A 25,890-nucleotide genomic window follows, 5' to 3' on the forward strand; every position below is an offset into this window, starting at 1 on the left:
CCATCGCCATGCCCTTGGGGACTGTGAGATTTGAGACTTCAGAAAAGCAACATCTGAGATGTAGGCAACGCTTGGTAATCCTGCTTGGTGATTAACCTCTGCGCGGGAGCGCTGGTTCAGTTGTTAGCTGCCCCTCGTGCGGGTCAGTGACTCGGTGGCCACGCAACCGGGAACGCGTCGGCAAGTAAACCGCGTTCTTTATGAAACATTTAAAACGGATGACACTGTTCCCCTATCCCTATCCTTTATCCCTACCTTCTCTTAAGAAGGTAGGGGAAAAGAAGGTAGGGATAAACAATGTCACCTGGTTTGAATAAGCAATGCAGCGTGATGTGACGGGCTTGCGTTCTTGTTACGATACAAATGTAATGGAATAAAAAAAGGTATGACAGTCTATTTCTTAACCCCAATTGTACACAGGTAAATGGTCGATTTGTCTGCCTAGCTAATTCACATGGTTTGCATTATCCTTGCTAATTCTTTCATTTGGCTGCATGAATAAAGATGTCTATTGACCTTGGCTTCACGAGCAATTCTGCGGTGAAATCTTAAAGGGATTTTCTGTGAAGCAGGGCCGTGCACTGATTGTCTGTAGTGTTCTGATTTGAGGTTTATTCCGTGTGTGCTCCGTTACGGCAAGAAGCACCATTGGAACGTAAGCAATTATGAGCAGAACTCCGCTCTGTGTCTCCGCATCTGACATATATACAGTACTTATTTTATTCCATCAGCCTTATTGGCTGTCTAGGCCATATTGTCCTGAATTTGTTTAAGCACACAAAGTCAGCACTGGTTTCGGCCTTCTGAGTCTCATGAGCAGAGGCATTCTTGTTCCACAAATGCTGCTGGATAACATCGCTCTGCACAGCAAATGAGGCCGATGGACGAAAATTAATTTGTTATCTATATTTGGAGACAGGGAACAGTTACCGCTTATATCTATGGGACATTTTTTGCCAGTATTAATGCCATGTGAAGGGTGTCTATTTAGTGTTTGAACATCTTAACACACCTGCACTGTTGCCGGAAGGTGTAAAGCCTTTTCGTTGTTCAGAGTTCCTTTTTTATAAATATACACTTTTACCCATAATGCTCTGCAAGCAGAAAAAAACAAAAAACGTGCACCGTGGGGTTTGTACGCAATCCAAATCCAACCGGTGCGTAACAACGCCAGTGGTGCTAACGGCCCACACCGCGGCTGTGGACAGGACTCCCTGGGCGGGAACAGCCGCACGGTGATGATCGCCCACATCAGCCCGGCGAGCATCTCCTTCGAGGAGTCGCGCAACACGCTCACCTACGCCGACCGCGCCAAGAACATCAAAAACAGGGTGAGCTCCTCCACCCCCGGCGGCGTCTCAGCCCTCCCGCCCTCAAGCCCTAAGTCTCTGGGATAAACTTAGCCCGGCACTCCTCCGGGGCCGTCGAAGCGAGTTGTTCCGGCAATGTGCTTAAGCATCTGCCACGTGAGTGTGGAATCTCCGCCCGTGGTTCTGGGCCACCGATGGAGAGATGAGCACCGCCCATCGCTGGTTTGAGTGGGGAGACTACTCGCGCCCGACCTCCCCGCTGGCGGGACGTGTCGCCCGCGCACTCTGCCCCGTGGTCTCCGATGGAGACCTCGCCACTTTTTTTTATGCAACCGTCCGATGGGAAGTAAACATTCGTCAAGGTGGGAATCTGGCCCTTTGTCTTGATTATTGCGGAGGCTTTTGTGGTTGAGCTACGCAGCTCATCGGTGCTCGCTAACAGCACTTGCCCCAAAAGTCTGTTAACGGGCCATACGGTGCATCTTTGCCTTTGCTGTGAAGCTTTCTCCGACGCGTGTTTTTTGGGTCCGCTCTGCGTGTATGCCGGGAGCTCACATCGTGGGGCGAAATGTTAGACGTCGTGCCAACCAAAAACGCAGTGCGAGCCGAAAACACGTGGGAGAGCTCTGCCTCGTCTCTTCGTGTACGTCAAGGAGCGTAAACGATCACGCAAACTCCGGTCATCCTTGCAGAGGAAGCGTTTGGCTGACCATCGAACAAAAACGGTCACCGCATCACGCGCTTGAGACGCGCTTCTGCGGCTGTCTGGAACGCTCTTCATTCCGATATTAGTAAGCCACTGGGAGCTATGCACTTTTACATCTTGATTGAAAACGTATTTCTTTGCAATTGATTTTTGGGTTTAGTTTGTTGTCCTTCTCCCCGCACCTCCGATTAGCACGGTATCCTAGCTACGGTGCGAAAGGAGTTCAACAATCATACATACAAGTAAATGGCACCGAATGGCCACCATCCAACAGTGGATAGAGAATGATGGCTGCTGCTGATGATGACAAAGTCTCTTACCGCTCAGCTCTAAGACAGCACTCATTTGCATTGACAGCATTGAACTCGTGTTGAAAATCCCACATTCGGTTGGCTACGTACGGTGCGAAAGAAGGTCAACATACCGCATCGCATCTTCGTCCCCCCACCCCCTTCCACCCCGACCCATCGATTCCTCAGGTGCGGAGGAACCTGATGAACGTGTCGTACCACATCGCGCAGTACACGAGCATCATCGCCGACCTGCGGCGCGAGATCCAACGGCTCAAGGCCAAGATCGAGCAGCAGTCGGTGCTGGACCAGCCGCGTAAGGACGGGCGGCCAACGATCCGCCACGTGCAGGGTGAGGTCTCCCCTCGACCCCCCCTCCCCCCGCCGTCACCTCCCCACCTCTGACCCGGTGGCGGTGCCAGCCAATTGGGAGCCTCAAGCATCCGTCGCGTGATTTACAAACGTTGTATGATGGACAAGGCGCGTGCCTTGACTCTATTGCACGTGTGTGTGTGCGTGTGTGAAATAATGTACTTAATAGACTAATTAGAGATTTTGAGATAGGGTCATTCGAACGATGAGCTTTTTTGACTGCACTTTGCATTTCGCGAGCTTAAGTACGTGCTTGCCCACAGCGCTTGCCCCAAGTCTGTTTGGCTCTTTGGGTGACGGCTGTCATTGTCTGTGTTTGGGGGGGGGAGGGGGTGGCAGAACAGTGATTAGCACACTGCACTACGAAGCCGGCGACCCGAGTTCAATTCGCACTCGCAACCAATAAATATCGACGAATATCTAAACTTGTCCTGGGCCTCCCCTAGGTCGACTCAGTACCTGGTGCCGTGTGTCTGGGGAGACAAAGATGGCCTGGCGTGGTGCTGGCGTCGCACCCCCTCGTGTGCCAGTGCCGGCCTTCATAGGTGCTCGCTTAACAGCACTTGCCCCAGCAGTCTGTTCAGGTTACACAGGGGATTCGTTGTCTTTTACAGAGGAGGTGAGCCAAGTGTCACGTCTTCGCGAGCAGCTGCTGGCCGTGTTCCGCGAGCAGATGGAAATCCGCCGCAGCCTCATGGAGCTCGAGAACTCCAGCCTCGCCATGCACATGGACATGTCCAGGCACCTGCTCACCATCTCCGAGTGAGTGGCGGACAGCATACCTGTCAACCCATATGGTTTATCCATATTCTTGTGCAGGGAAATTGAGTTAAAAAAATGTATATTTGTTTGTTTTTTGCCCTTGTGATGGGACTTTGTTGGATGAACGTTGAGATATATAAGGGCAAGGGGTGACGAGTAACGTCTGAATTGGTCTGTAGTAAGGTAGGGCACTGATAAGGGGTTGACAGGTATGGGACAGCGCCACCGATGGGGCATAAGAGCAAACCCCTATGTGCCTGTGGGGTGGAGCAAACCGTGCACCACATCCTAGAAATATGCACAATCCACAAACTTAGCGGAGGCCGACTTGCCTTCAACACAACAGGACCGGAAGCCAGCGCTTGGCTTAGGGGTTTTGCATTCACTAAAAAAAATAAAAAGCGCCGTCGTTTTCAGAACATCCAGTGGCCAAGGGGGGCTAATAATTAATGTACGGTGAACTTCTTTTTGCACCGTACGTAGCTAACCATGCTAATCGGAGTTGCGGGATGTATGCGTCCAGACCAGTGAGCTGAGTGTGAATTGGGGTTTTCGCTGCCCAAGATTAAGCCCATTGGATTTCTGCAGGATAAATAAAGATTCTGATTAAACCGTGTTCTTAAGTGCAGCAAATTTACCACCCCTACGCGTCTGCTACAATCCCCTATCATGTAACTGCTCTCTTCTGTCCAATGCCTTGTCTCTCCACTCTATTGGCCACCCATATTCCACGCTCCTATTAACTCCCCTTTCTATGCTCCCCATTATCACTTCCACTCCTATCTTCTCTGCCACCTTTCCTCTCCATCCATTTGGGCCATCCTCCCTTCTTATTCACCCCTCTCCTCCACTCTTATCGCCACCTCTCCCTCTCTCCACCCACTCTCTCTGCTCTCCGCTATCTCCTCTGCACCCTTTTTAAAAATGTATTTCCACGCCCTGGCCGCTCAACCACTTCCTCGACTTTCCATTATCACCGCTGTCACTTCATTCTTGTCCCCATGCTGCCCCCACCTCCCCCACCACCACCCCCGTCTTCCTTGCCCCGCCCCCCCCCCCACGGCCCCCCCCCCCCCCCAGCTGGGAGCGCGAGCGGCAGCACCGCGTGCGTAAGTGGCGCGCCGAGCAGCGGCGCGAGTCCAAGGGCGGCCGCGACTCCGACGACGGTGAGCAGCGCCGCAGCGGTGGCGGCCGGACCGATGACGACGACGATGACGACAACAACGATGGAGATGACGAGGAGGGGGGCTACTCCGACCCCCCGGACTCGCCCGAGCCCCCCGAGGTGTCGGGCGCAAGGTCCGAGCTCTCGTCGATGCTCGCCGAGCAGAAGAACACGTCGAAGCTGAAGGTGCGCGGGGGGGGGGGGGCGGCGGGTTGGTGGACCGCGCGGAGATCACCCCGCGCGCGTGTGTCTGTGCGCGTGTTTGTAAGGACCTTCATGATGGTGAGCGGGCCCGGGTAAAACTACGTGGCCGGGAGTCAGAGCCATTCCCTGTACACCTTGGGGTGCGACAGGGATGTCCTCTGGCTCCCACATTATTTAACATCTATTTTGACCACGTAGTTCGTGAAGCCTTCAATAGCTGTACCGGGGGAATCTCCATATGGTACAGATATAATGGGAGGCTAATCGATGCCCGGGTGCGGTCAAGGGATGGCTCCCTATTGCTCAACCACGTTATGTATGCTGATGACTTGGTAATAGCTGCTCAGTCAGAGGAGGAGTTGGAGACGCTGCTGCTGAGACTGGAGCGTGCCACTAAGAGGTGGGGCCTTACCATCAGCCCCACCAAAACTAAGCACCTGCCTGGGTATTTTGTACCATCGGACACTCCACCCCCACAACTCCCAATCGGTGATGGGGCAGTTGTGGAGAGAGTGGAGAGTTTCCCATACCTGGGCAGTGTGCTTATGACTGGCTCCAGTTTAACAGCAGAGGTCTCACTCCGAATCAGTCGAGCGGCAATATCTTTTCATCGGTTGCGTAACGCTGTGTGGAAGCTACCTGGTCTGTCGCTCCGCACTAAGCTTCAGGTCTTCTCGGCCACGGTCATTCCCTCCCTTCTCTACGCTTGCGAAACGTGGACCCCCCTAATGGAACATCTTCGCCGGTTAGAAACATTTAGGCTGGCCTGCCTACGATCCATCCTGGGTTTAACCAGACTGGATTGTGTGAGGAGCTCACAAATCCTTGAAAGATCTGGGCAGGGTCCCATCGGTGAGCTCCTCCGGCAGGCAAGGCTGCGATGGCTGGGTCATGTAGCCCGCATGCCCAGCCACCGCATGCCGAAACAGCTTTTGTTTGGCCGGATTGAGGGGGCTAAGCGGGCGCGGCACGGGCTAGAGAAGAGATGGAGTGATGTGGTACAGGAGGACGTGGAGCTGAGTGGACTTGCCGATGACTGGTACCAGCGGTGTCAAGATCGGCCTCTGTGGAGGAGGCTCGTGAAGGATGCTACTGGGCAGTTGGAGGCAGTCGCCCTCCAACAACAACGGAGGGCGGAGGAGCGACGCTCACAACAGCGAGCGGAGCGCCGGGTGGCTAAAGCACAGCAGGTTGGCACAGTAGGGGGCACAGGTGGTGCATCAGCCAGTCATCTCAGTCAGTCGACCCGTGGCACCTGGGTCTGCCCCGTGACCTCCTGCCAGCGGGCGTTCGACACTTCACGTGGCCTCAGGGTGCACATAGCCTGGCACAAGCGTCGTGGTGACGTCACCGCCACTTAGTGGCGAATGGCGGTTGTTGTTGTTGTTGTTGTTGTTTGCGTGTGTGCGCGTGTATGTGTGCCTCAAATGAGTACCAGGTAAGGATGTGTAAGCATCGCCACTGGGGAGACAAAGGCGGTCGGGCGTGGTGCTCGCCACCCACTCCCTCGTGTTGTGTGCCGGCCTTTGTAGGTGCTACTCGCTAACAGCACTTGTCCCAACGGTCTGTTAAAGGCTACATGGGGGATCTTTTCTCCTTCACGCTGTTGTTGAAGAGCAGGTTCTTGTAACAGTGGCAAGGAGCTGGTGTGTTAGGGAGCAACTATCCTAGCGTTCTTCGGCATGAAGCTACTGTCGATGAGCAGATACGAGTGAACTTCTGCTGGTGTCACTCAGCGGGTGCTAACAGTTTTACAGGTGCCGAGTGTGCAGGCCGGTGCCAACCACCTGTGACTTTGTGTGAGACTCCTGCGCCCGCAGGTGGCAGCCACAACGACAATACCGCATTCAAAAAGAATACCCATTGAATAATAATAAATGACAACGAACGGTCACGATCGCGACAGCGACGATGACGCCGGTGCCGCCCGCTGCCTTCCCGCCGGGGCAGGCCGAGCTGGAGAAGAAGCTCGCGGCCGCGAAGGCGCGCGCCGTGCGGCTGGAGGAGTCGTTGCCGGCGGCGCTGGGCGGCGGCGAGCAGCGGCAGGTGCTGGCGCTGCTGTGCAAGGTGCACGAGCTGGAGGCCGACAACGCGGAGCTGGAGTCGCGCGCGCTCCTGCGTGACACGCTGCTGCGGCAGCGCGACCTCGTGCTGCGCCGCTACCAGCAGCACGCGGGGCTGTGCGACCAGGTCATCCAGCACCAGCGCGAGCTCATCCACGGTGGGTAACGCCGCCGCCGCCGGCGGCGGCACAGCCACCCCCGCCACCACGAACACCACCACCGTCGCCGCGGCCACCGCCGCCACCACCACCACTACCGCCGCCGCCGCCGCAGCCACCGCCGTCACCACCGCAGACACCGCCTCTGCCGCACTATGCTGGCATCATACATACATGAGTGAGTGGGTACGTCAGTGGGTGTGTGATCGAGTGGCTGAGTGGTTGAGCGAATGAGCAGGTGAGTGTGCGAGTGGGAGAGTGAGCGAATGGGTACGTGAGTGAGTGTGTGACTCCCACTGCAGAGCACCATGTGGTGGTGCCGAGAGACGTGGAGGACCTGTACCAGGCGTACCTGCGCGAGCTGGAGGAGGGGAACCTGGACAAGATAGTGGCGCTGCACTCCATCACCACCACCGCCCTCCGGGTGAGCGGCGCCCAAGAGCGCAGCCTTTCTGGCTGTCCAACGCTACCACACGGCGTGTGTTACACACGGCTCAGAACGTGTGTTGCACACGATGTGTTACACATGGCTATTGGCCAAAAATTGCATAATTTTTTTAGTTTGCGTTTTGTCTCCCTTCAACGAGGCGACGTGAATGGTGATCATGGTTAGGACAGAACCACTACTGGGCATCTGTGAAACGACTGGACATCTGTAAAAAAAAGAGCTAATCGGATTTCTCCAGAATAAATCAAGATTCTGATTCTTTTAAATACCGTACGCGGCGGCGTGTGCACCGTTGGCGTAGGTTCAATATAATTAGTACCGTAGGTTCAATATAATTAGTACCGTAGGTTCAATATAATTAGTACCGTAGGTTCAATATAATTAGTACCGTAGGTTCAATATAATTAGTACCGTAGGTTCAATATAATTAGTACCGTAGGTTCAATATAATTAGTACCGTAGGTTCAATATAATTAGTACCGTAGGTTCAATATAATTAGTACCGTAGGTTCAATATAATTAGTACCGTAGGTTCAATATAATTAGTACCGTAGGTTCAATATAATTAGTACCGTAAGTTCAATATAATTAGTACCGTAGGTTCAATATAATTAGTACCGTAGGTTCAATATAATTAGTACCGTAGGTTCAGTATAATTAGTACCGTAGGTTCAATATAATTAGTACCGTAGGTTCAATATAATTAGTACCGTAGGTTCAATATAATTAGTACCGTAGGTTCAATATAATTAGTACCGTAGGTTCAATATAATTAGTACCGTAGGTTCAATATAATTAGTACCGTAGGTTCAATATAATTAGTACCGTAGGTTCAATATAATTAGTACCGTAGGTTCAATATAATTAGTACCGTAGGTTCAATATAATTAGTACCGTAGGTTCAATATAATTAGTACCGTAGGTTCAATATAATTAGTACCGTAAGTTCAATATAATTAGTACCGTAGGTTCAATATAATTAGTACCGTAGGTTCAATATAATTAGTACCGTAGGTTCAGTATAATTAGTACCGTAGGTTCAATATAATTAGTACCGTAGGTTCAATATAATTAGTACCGTAGGTTCAATATAATTAGTACCGTAGGTTCAATATAATTAGTACCGTAGGTTCAATATAATTAGTACCGTAGGTTCAATATAATTAGTACCGTAGGTTCAATATAATTAGTACCGTAGGTTCAATATAATTAGTACCGTAGGTTCAATATAATTAGTACCGTAGGTTCAATATAATTAGTACCGTAGGTTCAATATAATTAGTACCGTAGGTTCAATATAATTAGTACCGTAGGTTCAATATAATTAGTACCGTAGGTTCAATATAATTAGTACCGTAGGTTCAATATAATTAGTACCGTAGGTTCAATATAATTAGTACCGTAGGTTCAATATAATTAGTACCGTAGGTTCAATATAATTAGTACCGTAGGTTCAATATAATTAGTACCGTAGGTTCAATATAATTAGTACCGTAGGTTCAATATAATTAGTACCGTAGGTTCAATATAATTAGTACCGTAGAACTCTTACCACAACGAGGTTGGGGCTTAACTTTCTCTCCACCCCCTGCACCCTCCCCCCCCCCCCCCCCATTGCCACACCCACCGCTCCTCCTCATCGTCCCGCAGGAGCGCTCTCTGCCCATGCTGGGCCCCGCGTCGCTGATGGCCCTGGAGATGCCCGAGTCGGAGCGCGAGGACGAGGGCTCGCCGCTCGATGCCAAGCGGCGCAGCAAGGGGCGTGGCAAGGGGCGCCTGGCGCGGGGGGGAAGAGACACGACGCGCGACGCGCTGCCGCCCATCCACCCCGACCACGACAGGTGCCTCTCACTCACGTAGACGTTGATAGGCGCCTCTCACTCACGTGGACGTTGATAGGTGCCTCTCACTCACGTGGACACTGATAGGTGCCTCTTGCTCACGTGGACCTTGTTAAATGCCTCTCACTCACGTGGACCTTGATAGGTGCCTCTCACTCACGTAGACGTTGATAGGTGCCTCTCACTCACGTAGACGTTGATAGGTGCCTCTCACTCACGTGGACGTTGATAGGTGCCTCTCACTCACGTGGACGTTGATAGGTGCCTCTCACTCACGTGGACACTGATAGGTGCCTCTCACTCACGTGGACGTTGATAGGTGCCTCTCACTCACGTAGACGTTTATAGGTGCCTCTCACTCACGTGGACATTGATAGGTGCCTCTCACTCACGTGGACGTTGACAGGTGCCTCTCGCTCACGTGGACCTTGATAGGTGCCTCTCGCTCACGTGGACCTTGATAGGTGCCTCTCACTCACGTGGACGTTGACAGGTGCCTCTCACTCACGTGGACCTTGATAGGTGCCTCTCACTCACGTAGACATTGATAGGTGTCTCTCACTCACGTGGACGTTGATAGGTGCCTCTCACTCACGTGGACCTTGATAGGTGCCTCTCACTCACGTGGACCTTGATAGGTGTCTCTCACTCACGTGGACCTTGATAGGTGCCTCTCGCTCACGTGGACATTGATAGGTGCCTCTCACTCATGTGGACATTGATAGGTGCCTCTCACTCACGTAGACGTTGATAGGTGCCTCTCGCTCACGTAGACGTTGATAGGTGCCTCTCGCTCACGTGGACATTGATAGGTGCCTCTCACTCACGTGGACGTTGATAGGTGCCTCTCACTCACGTGGACGTTGATAGGTGTCTCTCACTCACGTGGACCTTGTTAGGTGCCTCTCACTCACGTAGACGTTGATAGGTGCCTTTCACTCACGTGGACGTTGATAGGTGTCTCTCACTCACGTGGACGTTGATAGGTGCCTCTCACTCACGTGGACATTGATAGGTGCCTCTCACTCACGTGGACCTTGTTAGATGCCTCTCACTCACGTGGACCTTGTTAGATGCCTCTCACTCACGTGGACCTTGATAGGTGCCTCTCGCTCACGTGGACATTGATAGGTGCCTCTCACTCACGTGGACATTGATAGGTGTCTCTCATTCACGTGGACGTTGATAGGTGCCTCTCGCTCAGGTGGACATTGATAGGTGCCTCTCACTCACATGGACGTTGATAGGTGCCTCTCGCTCAGGTGGACATTGATAGGTGCCTCTCACTCACGTGTACGTTGATAGGTGCCTCTTGCTCACATGGACATTGATAGGCGCCTCTCACTCACGTGGACCTTGATAGGTGCCTCTCACTCACGTGGACCTTGATAGGTGCCTCTCGCTCACGTGGACATTGATAGGTGCCTCTCACTCACGTGGACATTGATAGGTGCCTCTCACTCACGTAGACGTTGATAGGTGCCTCTCGCTCACGTAGACGTTGATAGGTGCCTCTCGCTCACGTGGACATTGATAGGTGCCTCTCACTCACGTGGACCTTGTTAGGTGCCTCTTACTCACGTAGATGTTGATAGGTGCCTCTCGCTCACGTAGACGTTGATAGGTGCCTCTTACTCACGTGGACGTTGATAGGTGCCTCTCACTCACGTGGACATTGATAGGTGCCTCTCACTCACGTGGATGTTGATAGGTGTCTCTCACTCACGTGGACGTTGATAGGTGCCTCTCACTCACGTGGACATTGATAGGTGCCTCTCACTCACGTGGACCTTGATAGGTGCCTCTCACTCACGTGGACATTGATAGGTGCCTCTCACTCACGTGTACGTTGATAGGTGCCTCTTGCTCACATGGACATTGATAGGTGCCTCTCACTCACGTAGACGTTGATAGGTGCCTCTCACTCACGTGGACATTGATAGGTGCCTCTCACTCACGTGGACCTTGATAGGTGCCTCTCACTCACGTGGACATTGATAGGTGCCTCTCACTCACGTGGACATTGATAGGTGCCTCTCACTCACGTGGACATTGATAGGTGCCTCTCACTCACGTGGACATTGATAGGTGCCTCTCACTCACGTGGACCTTGATAGGTGCCTCTCGCTCACGTGGACATTGATAGGTGCCTCTCACTCACGTGGACATTGATAGGTGCCTCTCACTCACGTGGACATTGATAGGTGCCTCTCACTCACGTAGACCTTGATAGGTGCCTCTCACTCACGTGGACGTTGATAGGTGCCTCTCACTCACGTAGACGTTGATAGGTGCCTCTCACTCACGTGGACATTGATAGGTGCCTCTCACTCATGTGGACGTTGATAGGTGCCTCTCACTCACGTGGACCTTGATAGGTGCCTCTCACTCACGTGGACCTTGATAGGTGCCTCTCACTCACGTGGACCTTGATAGGTGCCTCTCACTCACGTGGACCTTGATAGGTGCCTCTCGCTCACGTGGACATTGATAGGTGCCTCTCACTCACGTAGACCTTGACAGGTGCCTCTCGCTCGCACGGATCTGGACAGACATCTGTGAAAAAAATGAATGTATAGTTCATCGGATTCCTAGTATTCATAAATATTAGGGATCTTGATCGGTGCACTGGAGGGGCCCCGAGGTTTCTGAAGACATGGCGCAGGAGGAGGCCACGTGGGCACCCTACCCATCCCCCCCCCCCTTGTTCATTAACGACAATATAAACTGGCTCGTTGTGGGGCTCTCTTTGTGTGAGACTCGGTTGCTAATTAAATCGTTTGCCCCCAACCCCAAATCACTCCCCCCCCCCGCCCCCCGGGAAGCCCTGGTTACAATATGCCCGTGTCTCCCCTGCTGCTGGGAGATAAGGAACACAGAATAATTGGTTCACCCCCCCCCCCGCCACCTTGGGTGCCTCTCACAGCCGCAATGCAGCAGCTAAATGCTCCCTGCGGAGGAGGAGTTGCACTTTTACTTGACTGGACGTCGCTAACTCGAGGCCCTAGGATTATGTACAATGAAAAGCAGAGAAAGACAGAGCCTTGCCATAGGACTGTAGACTTTCCACCAATGGCTCAGGACCACCAATGGAGATGAGCACTGTCCATTGCTCATTTGAGCAGGAAAACACTCTCGCTTAACCGATGGGTTTTCATTCAATTTAATATTTTATGCCTCTTTTTCAAGGGGATCTTGCGGTGTGTTGTGACGACCATCTCCCCATCCGCCAGCATACCCACACCAAACAACAGCCCGACCAGACTAACAAAGAAAGCGCGTCTGTTTCTTGTATCCACGTGTCTTGTCTCTGTCTGTACGTGTTGGGCGGGGGAGCGGGGGTTGTAGCGATGAGCGCTGCACTACAAACCCGGCGGCGGGAGTTCGATTCCCACGCATGAACACCACCAGTGACGATTATCTGAACCATTCCTGGGACTCCGCTAGATCGACTCAGCCTCAAATGAGTACCTGGTGCGATGTGTAAGCATCGCCACTTTGGAGGCAAAGGCAGCCCGACGTGGTGCTGGCCACCCACCCCCTCGTGTGCCGTGCCGGACTTTCATGGGTACTCACTAACAGCAGTCGTCCCTGCAGTCCGCACCTCCGATTAGCACGGTTGGTTACGTACGTTGCGAAAGAAGTTCCACATGAATACAAGGCTATATGAACCTTACGGCGGGACCCTGAGGTCCCGAATAAACGGAAGTCAAAATCGTAATGAATTAATTTATTTTCTGGCGACCCCGTCCCACCGCGCACATAAACGCCGCGACCCACCTGGCGCAGATCATTCTGTTGTCATGTGATGTCCAAGTGCAGCGGCGAGGACGAATGCGCAGAATAAACAAAACTTTGAAACTTTGATTAGCGCATAGCGTAGAGCTCGTCGAGAGGAATAGATTGTCGTATCGTTCGCCTTCAGCAGACATAAAATGACGTCACAACGCTGTTATTGCAAGATCCGGGGGCTCATGGGACCCTGGGCTCCAGCCATAAGGTTCATATGGTGGGATCTTTGTCTATGTCCGTGTGTGCATGCACGCGTTCGTTAAACGGGCGAAGCGACAGCAACAAAGTGTTCAAGAAAAGCCCCAAAGCACGGCAGATCTACAAGTCATCGGTGGCCACGCCGCCCCCAATCCGCGTCACCACCGTCTCCTCCGGGCACCAGGTGAGGGTGGCACGCACCGCGGGTCGTCACAGGCACCATATTGCCGAACGCCGCCATCCGCTGTTTTTCTGTTTTTTTTTTACCTGGCTCGAAGTATTCCAGCTCTGCCGACCAAATTGCGCAGCCATCTTAATTACCACCCGACGAGCAATCTTTGCATAGCGTGTAAAGCGGCGCATCCCCAGAGTGTTGTGAAGAGGACAGTTAAATTGGCCCCTTGCGTAACAAACAAACAAAACACCTGATGTCATTTCCCTTAAACGTTTACTGCTCGCACTGAGACTTTAAGGCAACTTTTCGTTTACAAAATGTTGTACAACCGGACCCTCCAGATGCATTTCTATGCAAGTCGTCTTCTTTATAAGGGCCTTTTTTCTGACATTGTGATGCTGTACTGCTGGCTGCGAGTGTGTTAAATGAAAATATATACGTCCGCTGAGATGGCGCCAAGCTTTGGAGATGTTGAGGGTTCGTGAGTAAGCTCTGGGATTATGCATGGGATTTGTGCTTTTTATTTTTTTCCTTTCATTAAGTGTGGGTTTTCTCAGGGCATTCCAGTTTCCTCCCACATTCATTATAACAGAGAGAGAAATAAAAAACTTGCCCAAACAGAATTTTCAATCACACGATGATTGAACTGCAGAGTTTGGTATTCAGGCCTGGATACGCTGAGTGAACGCCAATATTAAACGTATTCATGGGATATTTTTTTTTATCCCATGGGATATGTTTTAGGCCATCAACCTAAAAGAATCCTGAATAATAAATAAATACATAGATAATTGCATGCAAACAGTGGATATCACTTGCGATGCTACTGATTAATAATAACGATAATTTCGGCTCGTATCGCACACAGTATGCACTCATTCCTCGGAGGCAGGGAATGATCAGAGTCACGAGAAACCACAGCCAGGTGGGGAGGCAGCCACATCGGTCAGCTGACAATTACCCAAGCTCTGTGGTCCACTGTACGTGACGGTGTTATACGTCACTTAATGAGTGTTTACATGTGGGATGAAACTGGAGTGCCTGGAGAGTGGGGCAACATTCTATCCAATACAGATGGAACAGGTGAAGTCCACATTTGCTGTCATGCCTTCTACTGGCGAACCTGGGTATGGCCACCTCCTCGCTGCTTCCACAGGGATGGATGACAGGCGTGCATAGCCACCATCTCCTGGCCATTCTGCCAGGAGATGGTGGCTATGTGTGACCAAGCTATTGCGGGGGTGCAGCTTTATGTTTACATCTTTTTTTTATTTTACCAGGTAAGGCCCACTGATTTTTCTGAAGTCACCTGGCCACAAATGCTAGCTCAACGAAGTGGCTTATCATGTGGAAATGTTTAGCAACAGCCAGATACTCTAAACGCACGTTTCTTATCGTGGAGGCAAAAGCTGGAGGAACCCTGAGAAATATCCACATGACCACAGTTAGAGAGACTCTCAAACTACAAGCATACAGCAGGTGTCAGGGTCGGGATCAAACCCACAACCTCCTGTATAGCAGGTGAGGTAGTTAACTCCTCGCCACCGTAAGATGTTAACTGATGGCACTGTTGACGACCTCACTCATGATAATCCACCCCCGCCCCTTCCCCCCTCAACCGCCACACAGAAACCGGAGCAGAACACGAGCAGCCTGGCCAGCCTGAGCGACCGCTGCAACAGCAGCCTGTCAGGTGACCCGGCCCCCGAGGGCACACGAGGGGTGGCACTGGGACACGGGGACCAGAGACGCGCCAGGCCACGTGGACGCACGCAGGCCAGCGGCAACAACAACAGCAACGTCGTCAACCTCAACAGCGTCAACAGCCACCACCACCACCAACAGCAGCATGGCAACACAGGCATCAACACCCGGGTGGCACCGGCCATAACCGCGGAGATCGCCACGGGGACGAAAAGTATCTCCGTCATCGCTGAGCGGAGGAGGTCGCGGGCGAGAGCCATGGAGCCCTTGGAGGGAGCGGGTTTGGGGTTCGGGTCAGGAATCACGGCCTCCCATGTGAACTCTCAGCACTCGCTAGGTACGGCAATGGTGGTGGCGGCGGCGGCGGCGGTGGTGGTTGTGGCCATCATTTTTATCCGTGGTCTGTCCAGGAATTATGCATGTGTTGCAGGTGTCTTGTTCCATTGATTGGGTTTAAAACAGACTGCACGCCCACAGCATGTTGCAGTGGTTCACTTTTCGAATCTAGCGGCGGCCCTGATTAATACCGCGGCGGGCATATTAACCAAACAAGTCCTGGTCGGAAGGGTTGACGCAAATCATCATCCCTATGGGGTCATCATTATCACTGTGTGGAGGAGTCCACAGTGGGTGCCCTATGGATAGATTTGCCCCTGTCATAGGAATGATTACTTTCCGCCACTGGCTGAGGGCTGTATGCATGTCGAACTTCTTTTGCGCCGTACGTAGCCAACCATGCTAATCGGAGGTGCGGGCTGCAAACGGAAAATCACTTTGACTTTAATCGACTCTCGGCCTCTCCCTGGCATCGCCCGTCCATGCGAGTCAGGCACCGCACTGGGCGGCCACACGGGTACCTTCCGCGTGAACCAGGCGAGCAGCGAGGAGAGCCTCGGGCCCGGCTCCACCGCGGCGGCGCAAGGACGGACCCTGCCGGCTCACGTCGCGGGGACCGACGCGCTGGCCGGGAGGGAGCGGGCCGACTCCCTGCAGAGCGACCGGGCCGAGCTGCAGGCACGACGGCAGCCCCGCCGAGCCGCCCCGCATGGTGCTCAGGCTCCGCCGCCGGTGTCGCAGCATCAGCAGCACCAGCAGCAGAGTCAGGCTCATGCAGAGCAGCCGCACGGACGCAAGATGCGGTCGCGCTCCTTCGAGGTCGGCAGACAAGCGGTGAGTGCTGGCGAGAGGTGTGGCCGAACCCACGGGAATAGACAACAACAAAAACTCCCGGCTCGGGGAAGGTCGTCTTTCTTATTCACGCCGTGGGGGAAGTTAATCGGCAGTGTTCGCGTGTTCATGTGCGGGGTCGGTGAACGGGCCGTCCGGAGTTAGCCTCACGGTGAAGTTCTGAATCGCTGCCAGCGAATGATAAACTGCTGGAACACTGCTTCCCAACCTGTGGTCCATGGACTAATCACGGTAATTCATAAGGCAAGTGGGAAATGCTTCCGTGGAACTGTTGTAGATGCCACGATATAGTCATTTTTATTAAAAAAAATGTTCTTGGTGCACAGTGGCCCGTGAAAGAACGCTGGGCGGTGGACGGTGGCGGCGGATCCAGAAAGGGTTGGGAACCCAATTGTGCTAGAACAAGGTTCCTGCAATTGCACAGCGCAACGTTCATTGGGTCGGGCTCTGGCCAGTCTTGTCCAGTTCTCTTGCCTGTGGCACTCCCGTGATTTTGGAAAAAGCTGTGCCCTCGTCGTTATTAATTGAGCCGGAGCCTCGGGACCGGCAGCACTGCTTTGGAAAAGCAGCGGCTCTTTTTGCTCCGGCACTCATGACATCGCGGAGGTCAATGGGGCCACGACCCTGTGTGTCGTGACGTCACTTGCCTCGCTCGTGTTAAGCTCTAACAGGGCCGAGTGGCTTAAGAATACAGTGCGTGTTAACACAACAGTGGTGCTGTAATGGTTGAACTTACAACCCGGAGGTCACCGGTTCGATTCAATCCCTTGGCACGGCAGTTTTTTTTTCTTCTTTTTTTTTACATTCGACACCAGCCTGGTACAAGGCGCGAACCGTAACAAGGAAAGAGGATTGATTACAGAAAAAAAATGCGGCAGCTTTCTTAACCCCACCTCCCCTGTATACCCAGCAGTGCAAATGTGCACGCCCACAGTTAGTCGATTGGCGGGTGGCATGTCGTGGGGTGAAGTGTGGGTACTGCCACCTCTTGCGTGACGTCGGGCCAGCGTGGGAGGGATGGCAATCGACGTCTTAAGGGACTCTGCAAAGCTCCCTCTAGTGGAGGGCCATCTGGCAGCAGTAGCATAAACGAGCAATTTCAGGGCTTGCACCTTTACGCCGGAGCGAGCGTGGGAGAGATGGCAATTGCACTTGTCCATCCCCCGCACCTCCGATTGGCACAGTTGGCTACGTAGGGTGGGAAAGAAGTTCAACATACATGCATACATGCAACACTTTAGCTTGACACTAGCCCAACTTCACAACGTTGCCAGCTCTCAACGCAGCCCTCGCTGCAAGCGGCGAGGCACGGCGGTCGCCACGCACGGTGCACGCCCGGGGGGAGACGTGAAGCCGCCTGGGGTTTATTCCATCGCGTCCACTGCCTTGACCGCCCCCAGAGGTGACGGAGAGTTGGCGCGCAAGCCGGTGGTCCATTTATTTTTGCCCTTTTCGTCGGCCCGGTGGGGGGGGGGGGGGGGGAGAGCCGTTGTTCACTCCCTCTCCGATTACTCGCGCTGCCCGTTGTCCCCGGCAGTAACGTGAGGCCGACAACATCGCCGAGCCTCCTCCCCGAGAACACTGAGATCATTCCAAGGTCGAAACGTGATGCCTCAGTGGCTCGCCGCCAGGCTACAGTGAGAAAGCGCGGTGGGTTTCAGAGTGGGAGCCAGCAAATTCTGGTGCCAATGTTTGCACCGCGTATTTTAATTAACATCAGGACTGTAAAGTCTCCGTGCAAACTTGCTCTGTAGCAGTCTGGGCCTCCCTTTTCTCCATTGCCGTTAATGGAAAATCAACCTGGTCCAGAAGCTCCAAAGTAATGTATCGGTGGCTGGCCGAGACTCCACGTACAGTTTATCCTCCTGAATAATATCTCACATACAGTAAATCTGCCAGAATATTGGAAACAGTCGACAGCCGCAGCAATGCATGAAGTCCATGACGAAATATATTCATGTGGCCGTTCATTCGCTATGGAGCGTAATTATTGGGACTGATATTTGCCTTTGTCAGGGAGCTCCTGCATACAATCTGAGTATAGCAAGCTGATGGCCAGTGCCTGGACACCAATTTCGCCAATAAAATATAAAACCTTAAATTTGATTTTCCACTAAATTTGGCTGCATATCAGTTTCACTGTCAAGTTGGTAACAAGACTTTCCCTCTTAGCAGGGCGTATGAGAAGGTGTGCTGTCCCCGCATGTGGGGATAAAACTACCATTTGAATGAATCTCAGAAGTTCAGTTAAAGTCCGCCGCCATCGGCCATTCTCTACCACACAAGCTTTGCTTGGTCCGCGGAAGTTCCACGTGGATGTGTCGTCTCACGACACGACATAATAGCACAACGACAATAAATTGCGGAAACACCTGAAGCAAATAAAATCAACTGACCTTGAAGCGTGTCCAGGTTTGAAAGAGTCCGTCCTCTCCCTCCACAACAGCTGCCCAAGCCGAAGGCCGCGCAGCAGCGCGTCCTGGAGACGCTGTCTGACCACAAGATCTCGGCGGCGGCCGCCGCCGGGCCCACGGGGGTCGGGGGTCGTGCCGGCCAGAACCCCGGGCAGCCCAAGCCCCGACCCCGCGCCTCGGTGATGCTGCACCCCCCGCCAGCCCCTGGCGGCGCCGGCGCTGGTGGCGGTGCCGGTGGCGGTGCTGGTGGAGGAGGAGGGATCGCTCCGGCTGTCATCGTCAGAGCAAAGCACCAACCCGGCTATCAGCCCACAGGCGAGTAAGGGCACGACCTCGCGGAGCGCACCCGGGGTTCGTGACATTATCAGGTAGATGACAAAGAGGAAAGTGCCGATCCATCAGTTATAATTCAATAATGACAAAGATTATTCTGTACATTTGGTGAGATGTTAAAGTAATGATAATGGATTACTTCAGATGATAAACGAGCACCATATCAACTATGTGGGTGACGTGTGGATTTAAAACTCGTTCGATATCCTTGGGCGATGGTTGATGTTATTGTCAATGCCGACGACGACGTTGATGATGCAGGTGGAGAGCTGCACTCCCTGGATCCGCTGACGACGCCTCCCAGCACTGTGTTCCAGACGAACGGCGAGCGGCACCGAGCGTTGGCGCTGCAGAAGAAGACGCGAGGTCACCACGCGGCACGACACAATATTCACAATACGACGATTATATCCCGATATCCCATAACTTCGTAATAGTATTTCACACTTTCATTGTTGTTTTTGTGCAGTTAACTCAAACACAGGCCTTCCTTCAGTATTTCTGGTTATAACTTTACAGTCTATAATGATCATAGGGCACATGCTGCCAGTTTAACAGGAAATAACAAAACATGTAATATAACTATGAAAGGGATGATATCACGTAATTATCGTGCAGTCAAATTATCCGGAAAACCATTTACAAAGCACGAATTTAATAGGTAATAGCAGTTACTTTTACTCTTCTGTGAAATTACAGTATTGAAGCATTGTAAATATTTGGTCAGAAATATTAACGTGAAAACAACGCAGAAATACACAACAACAAAATTCACGATATGACGATATTTAGCAAAACAGACGACACCAATATTGTGGCTCTTATACCGTTCGCTATATATCATCAAATCACCACATCGCAGCAACCGTACATCCGCCTTTAAATCCCTCCACCACTTTTATGTGCATTTAAACAAGAGCTGGGCTCTCCGATTTTACAATTTGTCGATTGCTGGACCAATTTGACAGATGAAATTATACAAAATAAAGGTTTATTTGGTTAGATTGCGTAAATATATATAAATTTGTCGTTGAAAACCCACCACCTCCCGACACAGTCAACTAGTAAGGGTTGTCGCGTAAACAGAACATGCCAATTCGTCACTCGTACAGCACATGACAAATATTAACTTCAGTGAAGCAAAAGCCTTAAGAGAATTGAGAGCAAATAAAGATATCCAAATTCTTGCTGCTGACAAGGGCCGATCAACTGTTGTGATGCCCCATGAGGACTATGATAATGAAATCAAATATTTACTCGATGAAGGTAACCTACCTTAAAATTAACGAGACCTAACCAGCCCCTTGGAGTGTAAAACAACGGCAATCATTGCCAAGTCATCAATTCCCAAGGAAGAGCAATACCTGATCAAACCAAGGGCATTAAAACCACCAAGACTTTATGGGCTACCAAAAATTCACAAACCTGATGTCCCATTAAGACCCATAGTTAGTACAATAGGCTCTGCCACGTACAAATTAGCACAATACATAACGAAACAAATACAGCCCTACATCGGCAGGACTTCTTCGTTTATCAAAAACTCAGAACATCTTGTGAATATAATTAAAGATATTAAGCTGAACCCTAATGATATTCTCGTAAGTATTGATGTGACTTCTCTGTTCACGAGGGTTCCGGTCAACGAGTCAATTAAATGACTTGACACTATGGTAATGAACGAAGGTTTAGCCAAAGATATCGCAAGACTAGCTAAACACTGTCTAAAGAACACTTACTTCGTGTGGCAAGGTGACTTCTATAAACAAAAGGAAGGAGCAGCAATGGGCTCTCTTTTGTCTCCTGTGATAGCGAATTTGTACGTGGAAGATGTTGAAACAAAAGCAATAGCTTCAAGCACACTAAAACCATCCGCTTGGTTTAGATATGTGGATGACACATTGGTGGTCTGGCCACATGGCAAAGATACACTGAACGCATTTTTTAAATCATCTCAACTCGCAAAACCCATCCATCCAGTTCACCATGGAAGTGGAAGTTGACAGAACGCTACCACTTCTGGATATTCTGCTCGGACGGGGTCTAAATGGTAAAAGAACACAGTGTTTACCGAAAGAAAACGCATTATGACGCCTATCTGAATGCAGAGTCACACCATCACCCCACACAAAAATCTGCTCTTATCAAGACGTTCATTCATCGAGCTAAGAAAGTGTCAGATGGTGACAATCTGAGAAGTGAAATTCAACTTGTTAAAGAAGTGCTGCAAATGAATGGTTACAATGATGCACAAATCAACACGACATTGAATGCCAAAACCAAATCAAATAACACGAGCATTGAAACTGCCCAAGTAATTAAAACGATCAAAATACCGTTCATTGTGGGAGCAAGTGATAAACTAGCCAGATGTTTGTAAAAACAAAACATCCGAGTCAGATTTGGCACGGTACATAAAATACAGAAATGAATTACTGGTACAAAATATGTATTACCGAAGCTATCAACAGAAAGTGTGTACAGGATTAACTGCACGTGTGGTAAATGTTATGTTGGGCAAAGAGGACGAATGATCAGCACGAGACTAAAAGAACATCAGATAAATATTAAATTATCCCAAATACAACTGTCAGCAGTAGCAGAACACACGTGCCAACAAGGACACTCAATTGATTTTGATATTAAATTTTGATTTAAAGCTTTCGTGACTGCAGTAATTCATATTCTTAGTTTTTTCGGTAAAGTCACGTTGAAGGGAAACAACAAAATAATAAAATATATATAAAACAATAAAAAATTCTCACGACGTTTCGACCATAACTCAAACGGTCATCTTCAGGTGTGTTGGTTTGCATAAATGTATTTTTAAACGACTATACAATCCGCAAAGCTATCACTCAAACCATGAAGAAGAAGCCTCTTGAGGAGCCTTTCAAAACCATCACTTTACCCTACATTGCGGGGATCACAAAAAAGATCTCCAAAATCTTGAATGAACACAAGATTCAGGTCCGTTTCAACACATTACATAAAATCCGTGATCTGGTTCCGTCTGTAAAAGATGTGATTCCGGACATACAATACCCTGGTGTCTACAAACTAAGTTGCCTCTGTGGTAATAGTTACATTGGAGAAACCAAACGCCATGTCTCGGACCGCATTCGTGAACACAAAGCAGACCTTAAACACGGTAGGACCAACACCTCGGCCGTGGCAGATCATTGTTATAATTCAGTAGGCTCACATGCATGCCATTGACTTTTCCAAGACAGAGGTTCTTTGTAAGCCATCTGGCTTCCATGAGAGATTCGTTCATGAGGCTATCCACATATACAAGCACAGAGACAATTTCAACCGAGAAGATGGATTCTATCTTAGCAATCATTGGAAAGATTTGATAAACCATTTCAGGTCTTAATTGATTGTTCACGCTTACAGTGGCTTTCAGACAGCATACATTATAAAAAATTTCGTCTCCCCCCTCCTCTTTTCAGAATATAGATGGACTAGTCCTAAATAAACTGTCAAATCGTTGCGCGTGGCGCTAACGTTTTTATAAATAAATAAATGCGCCGTTTAAAAATACATTTATGCAAACCAACACACCTGAAGATGACCGTTTCAGTTATGGTCGAAACGTCGTGAGAATTTTTTATTGTTTTATATATATTTTATTTTTTTGTTGTTTCCCTTCAACGTGACTTTACCGAAAAAACTAAGAATATGATTTTGATATTGTTGAAGTTCTGTGCAAAACTAGCTACTACTGGCCAAGACTAATTAGAGAATATATTGAAATTTAAATAAATAAAACAAATTTTAACCGTTCGGATAGCTACCGCCTTAGTGCTGCGTGGAAGCAAATCCCCTCCCTCCACTTTGCGCGAGAGCGCAGAAGCGTGATCACCACATCTACGCCTCTATATGAGGAACAAAACAGGTGGACTTCTCCACAAATCTGGCTGTCGCCTGATGAAGCCAGTTGTAATTACTGGCGAAACGTCGTATTCAGATTGTAAATGTTGTGGCTTGGCTCTCCAACACACCGGTGTGCTGTACTAGTGACGAATTGGCCATGTTCTGTTTACGTGACAAACCTCACTAGTTGGCTGTGTCGGGTGGTGGCGGGTTTTAACGACGTATTTATATATTTACGCGATCTAACAAACAAAAAAACCTCTATCATGGATGATATTGGTCGCAAAAGCCTATGTGTTCAACTGAAATTATACAATTTAATTAGATGACACAAGATCGTTGGAAATAAAGTATCGCCCTTTGTTCCCACATGTGACCCTTATGCGAGGTGATGGGCGGGGCTTTGTGTCAGCATCATCGGCTGGGTGTGGCTTGTAGGGGGGTTGCCTGCCTTCGGGAGGCAGGATGGAGGGTGTGGGCGCCATTTTCATAGGGACCTTAGTCATAGACTACGTCAAAACGTAGCCGATTCAAATTTTTAGGTGAATAACTGACTAATTTTATCATGGGACCGTTTTTTTTAAATATCTGCTCACCCCGAGCTCTAACTGCTCTGATAGTGCGTTGTATTTGCTGTCTGCCTTCTGGCGTTCTCTGGTCTGACAAGGGTGGTGAGACTAGCCCACAAAGAAGGCTGTCCCTGGTGTAGTCCATTCTGTTTCAAAGACAATGCCTAATATATCATCAGGGCGTGTTTGTTTGAATGTTCACCACAAGTACGGGTGTTTAATGCAGACTTTATTCCTTGCAGGATGTATGTATTTGGTGGTTGAACATTTTAACATCTGTTTTATTGCCAGAAAGGATCAAACCCTTTTTTTTATTTTTCATAGCTGACTAATTTGACTCCACCTTTCTGGCCTCGCGACGTGCTGTGAAGAAGTGCCACTGCACAAAACGTTCCATATTGTTATGTGTGCTTGTACACCACTGCCGCACCTACGATTTATTATTGCGGGTGGCTATGTACAGTGCAAAAGAAGTTCTACATACATACAACACCGTATTACCAGATAATTTTCTTAATTTAAACCCATATCCGTGCATCATGCATACACACCGTGTCGTGTGTACACATCATGCATACACACGACACGGTGTGTACACGTCATGCGTACACACGACACGGTGTGTACGCATGATGTGTACACACGACACGGTGTGTACGCATGATGTGTACACACGACACGGTGTGTACGCATGATGTGTACACACGACACGGTGTGTACGCATGATGTGTACACACGACACGGTGTGTATGTATGATGTGTACACATGACGCACTATTCATGTGCCTGCAATTAATCGTAAATAACATCTGGCAAACCAGCAGTGTTCGTTCAACAAGCCTGACTGCTGATGAGACCCAGAAGGTCGGAACTGGTCCAAAGTTATGCTGAGTAAACAAAGGCTGATGGAATACTATTTGTCTGGAAAGCCCATAGGGTGTCATGTATAAAACATTTATTTTTTCATGTGGAGAGTGGAATGGAGATATGTTTATTTCATTAAATCACTATCAGTATACACACCGTGTGTCGACACCTTGTGTATTATGTGGAGTGTAACTGCACACAGCCATGTACAGATAATACTTACAATGTGAATCTTAAATTGTCTATCCACTGGTGGATGAATGCCTTCTCCCTGCTATCACCAACCCTCATTTGTCAGGACTGCTATCAACATCGATAATCACAGGCACATAATTCGATTCGTGCGCTTGGAAATTAACAATTCACATTAATTGACGAACCAATGCATCGGTACATGTCCAATAAACCACAATATTTTACCCATGCCACGGTACCATGCACATGAACACAAGCGGCGACTTGGTACAACCACCTGATGTGCCCCTTGTAGCCGTGATTGAGTCTCCCTTGTCACCGAGTCGAATAGTCAACATGGCTCATGGACGTGAATGCTGGCGCTGTATATGTAAAGTCACTAGATATGTGGTTTGTAGATTTCCTTCTTTTGTTATCTTGCGAAGCAAAATGTAACATGCTTGGCCAAGCATTATATAACTTACCGAATGCAATCTGTATAAACAGCGGACACATATAAAACACGAACTATTGTATAATTTTAACGGAATTCTTTGAAATATTATCAACTACTAGACCGATGTTGCGATTGCATCGAAACTCAACACATGCGTCAACGATGTGGTGCTTTGAAGAGGGCCATTACTCAAAACGTTGCCGATTTATTTTATTTTAAGGCCACAGTGTTTGTGACGAGCGTGTTGTTTTTGATTGTTATACTTCCGCACCACTGCCAATGCAGCAGCAATGTTTAATATTTTCTGGTTGGTTTCATGAACAATAAATAGTAATTGTGAGTCTACTGTTTGTGAATTTGCGTTTAGGTTGTCCTCTGATTAAGTACAATTTTACAGACATGGAATTTAGTGGAAACGGCATACGCCACGCAACTGCAGAGACACACTCACTACCCAAAGTTTATTTAATCGGCATTAACCATGCAGCGATTCAGACTAAAATACATTATTGCAATCCTCAAACATACATGGAATGTGAGAATCGACTATTCGATTGTTATAATTTGTTCACGTGACCGGTACCGCCACTAGAGACGATACAGGGCATTCAACGGAATGTAAAAAAAATTCCTGAAACAAACCATGGGTTACTCCGATCTGCCTTGTGCAGAAAATGAAGCCAGAATACCACTGAGAAAGACCCTCTAGAATCTAGAGCTCCCTCTAGTGGAGGCCCACTCTGCCAAGGAATTGTAGGGCTCCATACTCTTTGGTTCTATTCGGTAAAGTCACGTAGGTATAAAAATAAAACAAGTATAAT

The 25,890-nt window shown here is 49.8% G+C and overlaps 1 protein-coding gene across 1 annotated transcript in view; it reads left to right on the forward strand.

The window, feature by feature from the left end:
- The window catches only part of KIF19 (kinesin family member 19), an 86,895-nt gene that overhangs the window by 58,451 nt on the left and 2,554 nt on the right, over positions 1–25,890 (forward strand). Inside the window, exons 9-20 of the mRNA XM_032961287.2 lie at positions 1,209–1,331; positions 2,496–2,658; positions 3,293–3,440; positions 4,521–4,791; positions 6,760–7,030; positions 7,333–7,454; positions 9,129–9,319; positions 13,385–13,493; positions 15,114–15,525; positions 16,018–16,358; positions 18,823–19,105; positions 19,385–19,489. Of these exons, the coding sequence (XP_032817178.2) occupies positions 1,209–1,331; positions 2,496–2,658; positions 3,293–3,440; positions 4,521–4,791; positions 6,760–7,030; positions 7,333–7,454; positions 9,129–9,319; positions 13,385–13,493; positions 15,114–15,525; positions 16,018–16,358; positions 18,823–19,105; positions 19,385–19,489 (2,539 nt within the window). The remainder of the gene's footprint in view (positions 1–1,208; positions 1,332–2,495; positions 2,659–3,292; positions 3,441–4,520; positions 4,792–6,759; positions 7,031–7,332; positions 7,455–9,128; positions 9,320–13,384; positions 13,494–15,113; positions 15,526–16,017; positions 16,359–18,822; positions 19,106–19,384; positions 19,490–25,890) is intronic.

The sequence above is a fragment of the Petromyzon marinus genome, chromosome 26 (assembly GCF_048934315.1).
Source record: "Petromyzon marinus isolate PM22_M1 ecotype Great Lakes invasive population chromosome 26, UKy_Petmar_22M1.pri1.0, whole genome shotgun sequence".
Lineage (NCBI taxonomy): Eukaryota > Metazoa > Chordata > Hyperoartia > Petromyzontiformes > Petromyzontidae > Petromyzon > Petromyzon marinus.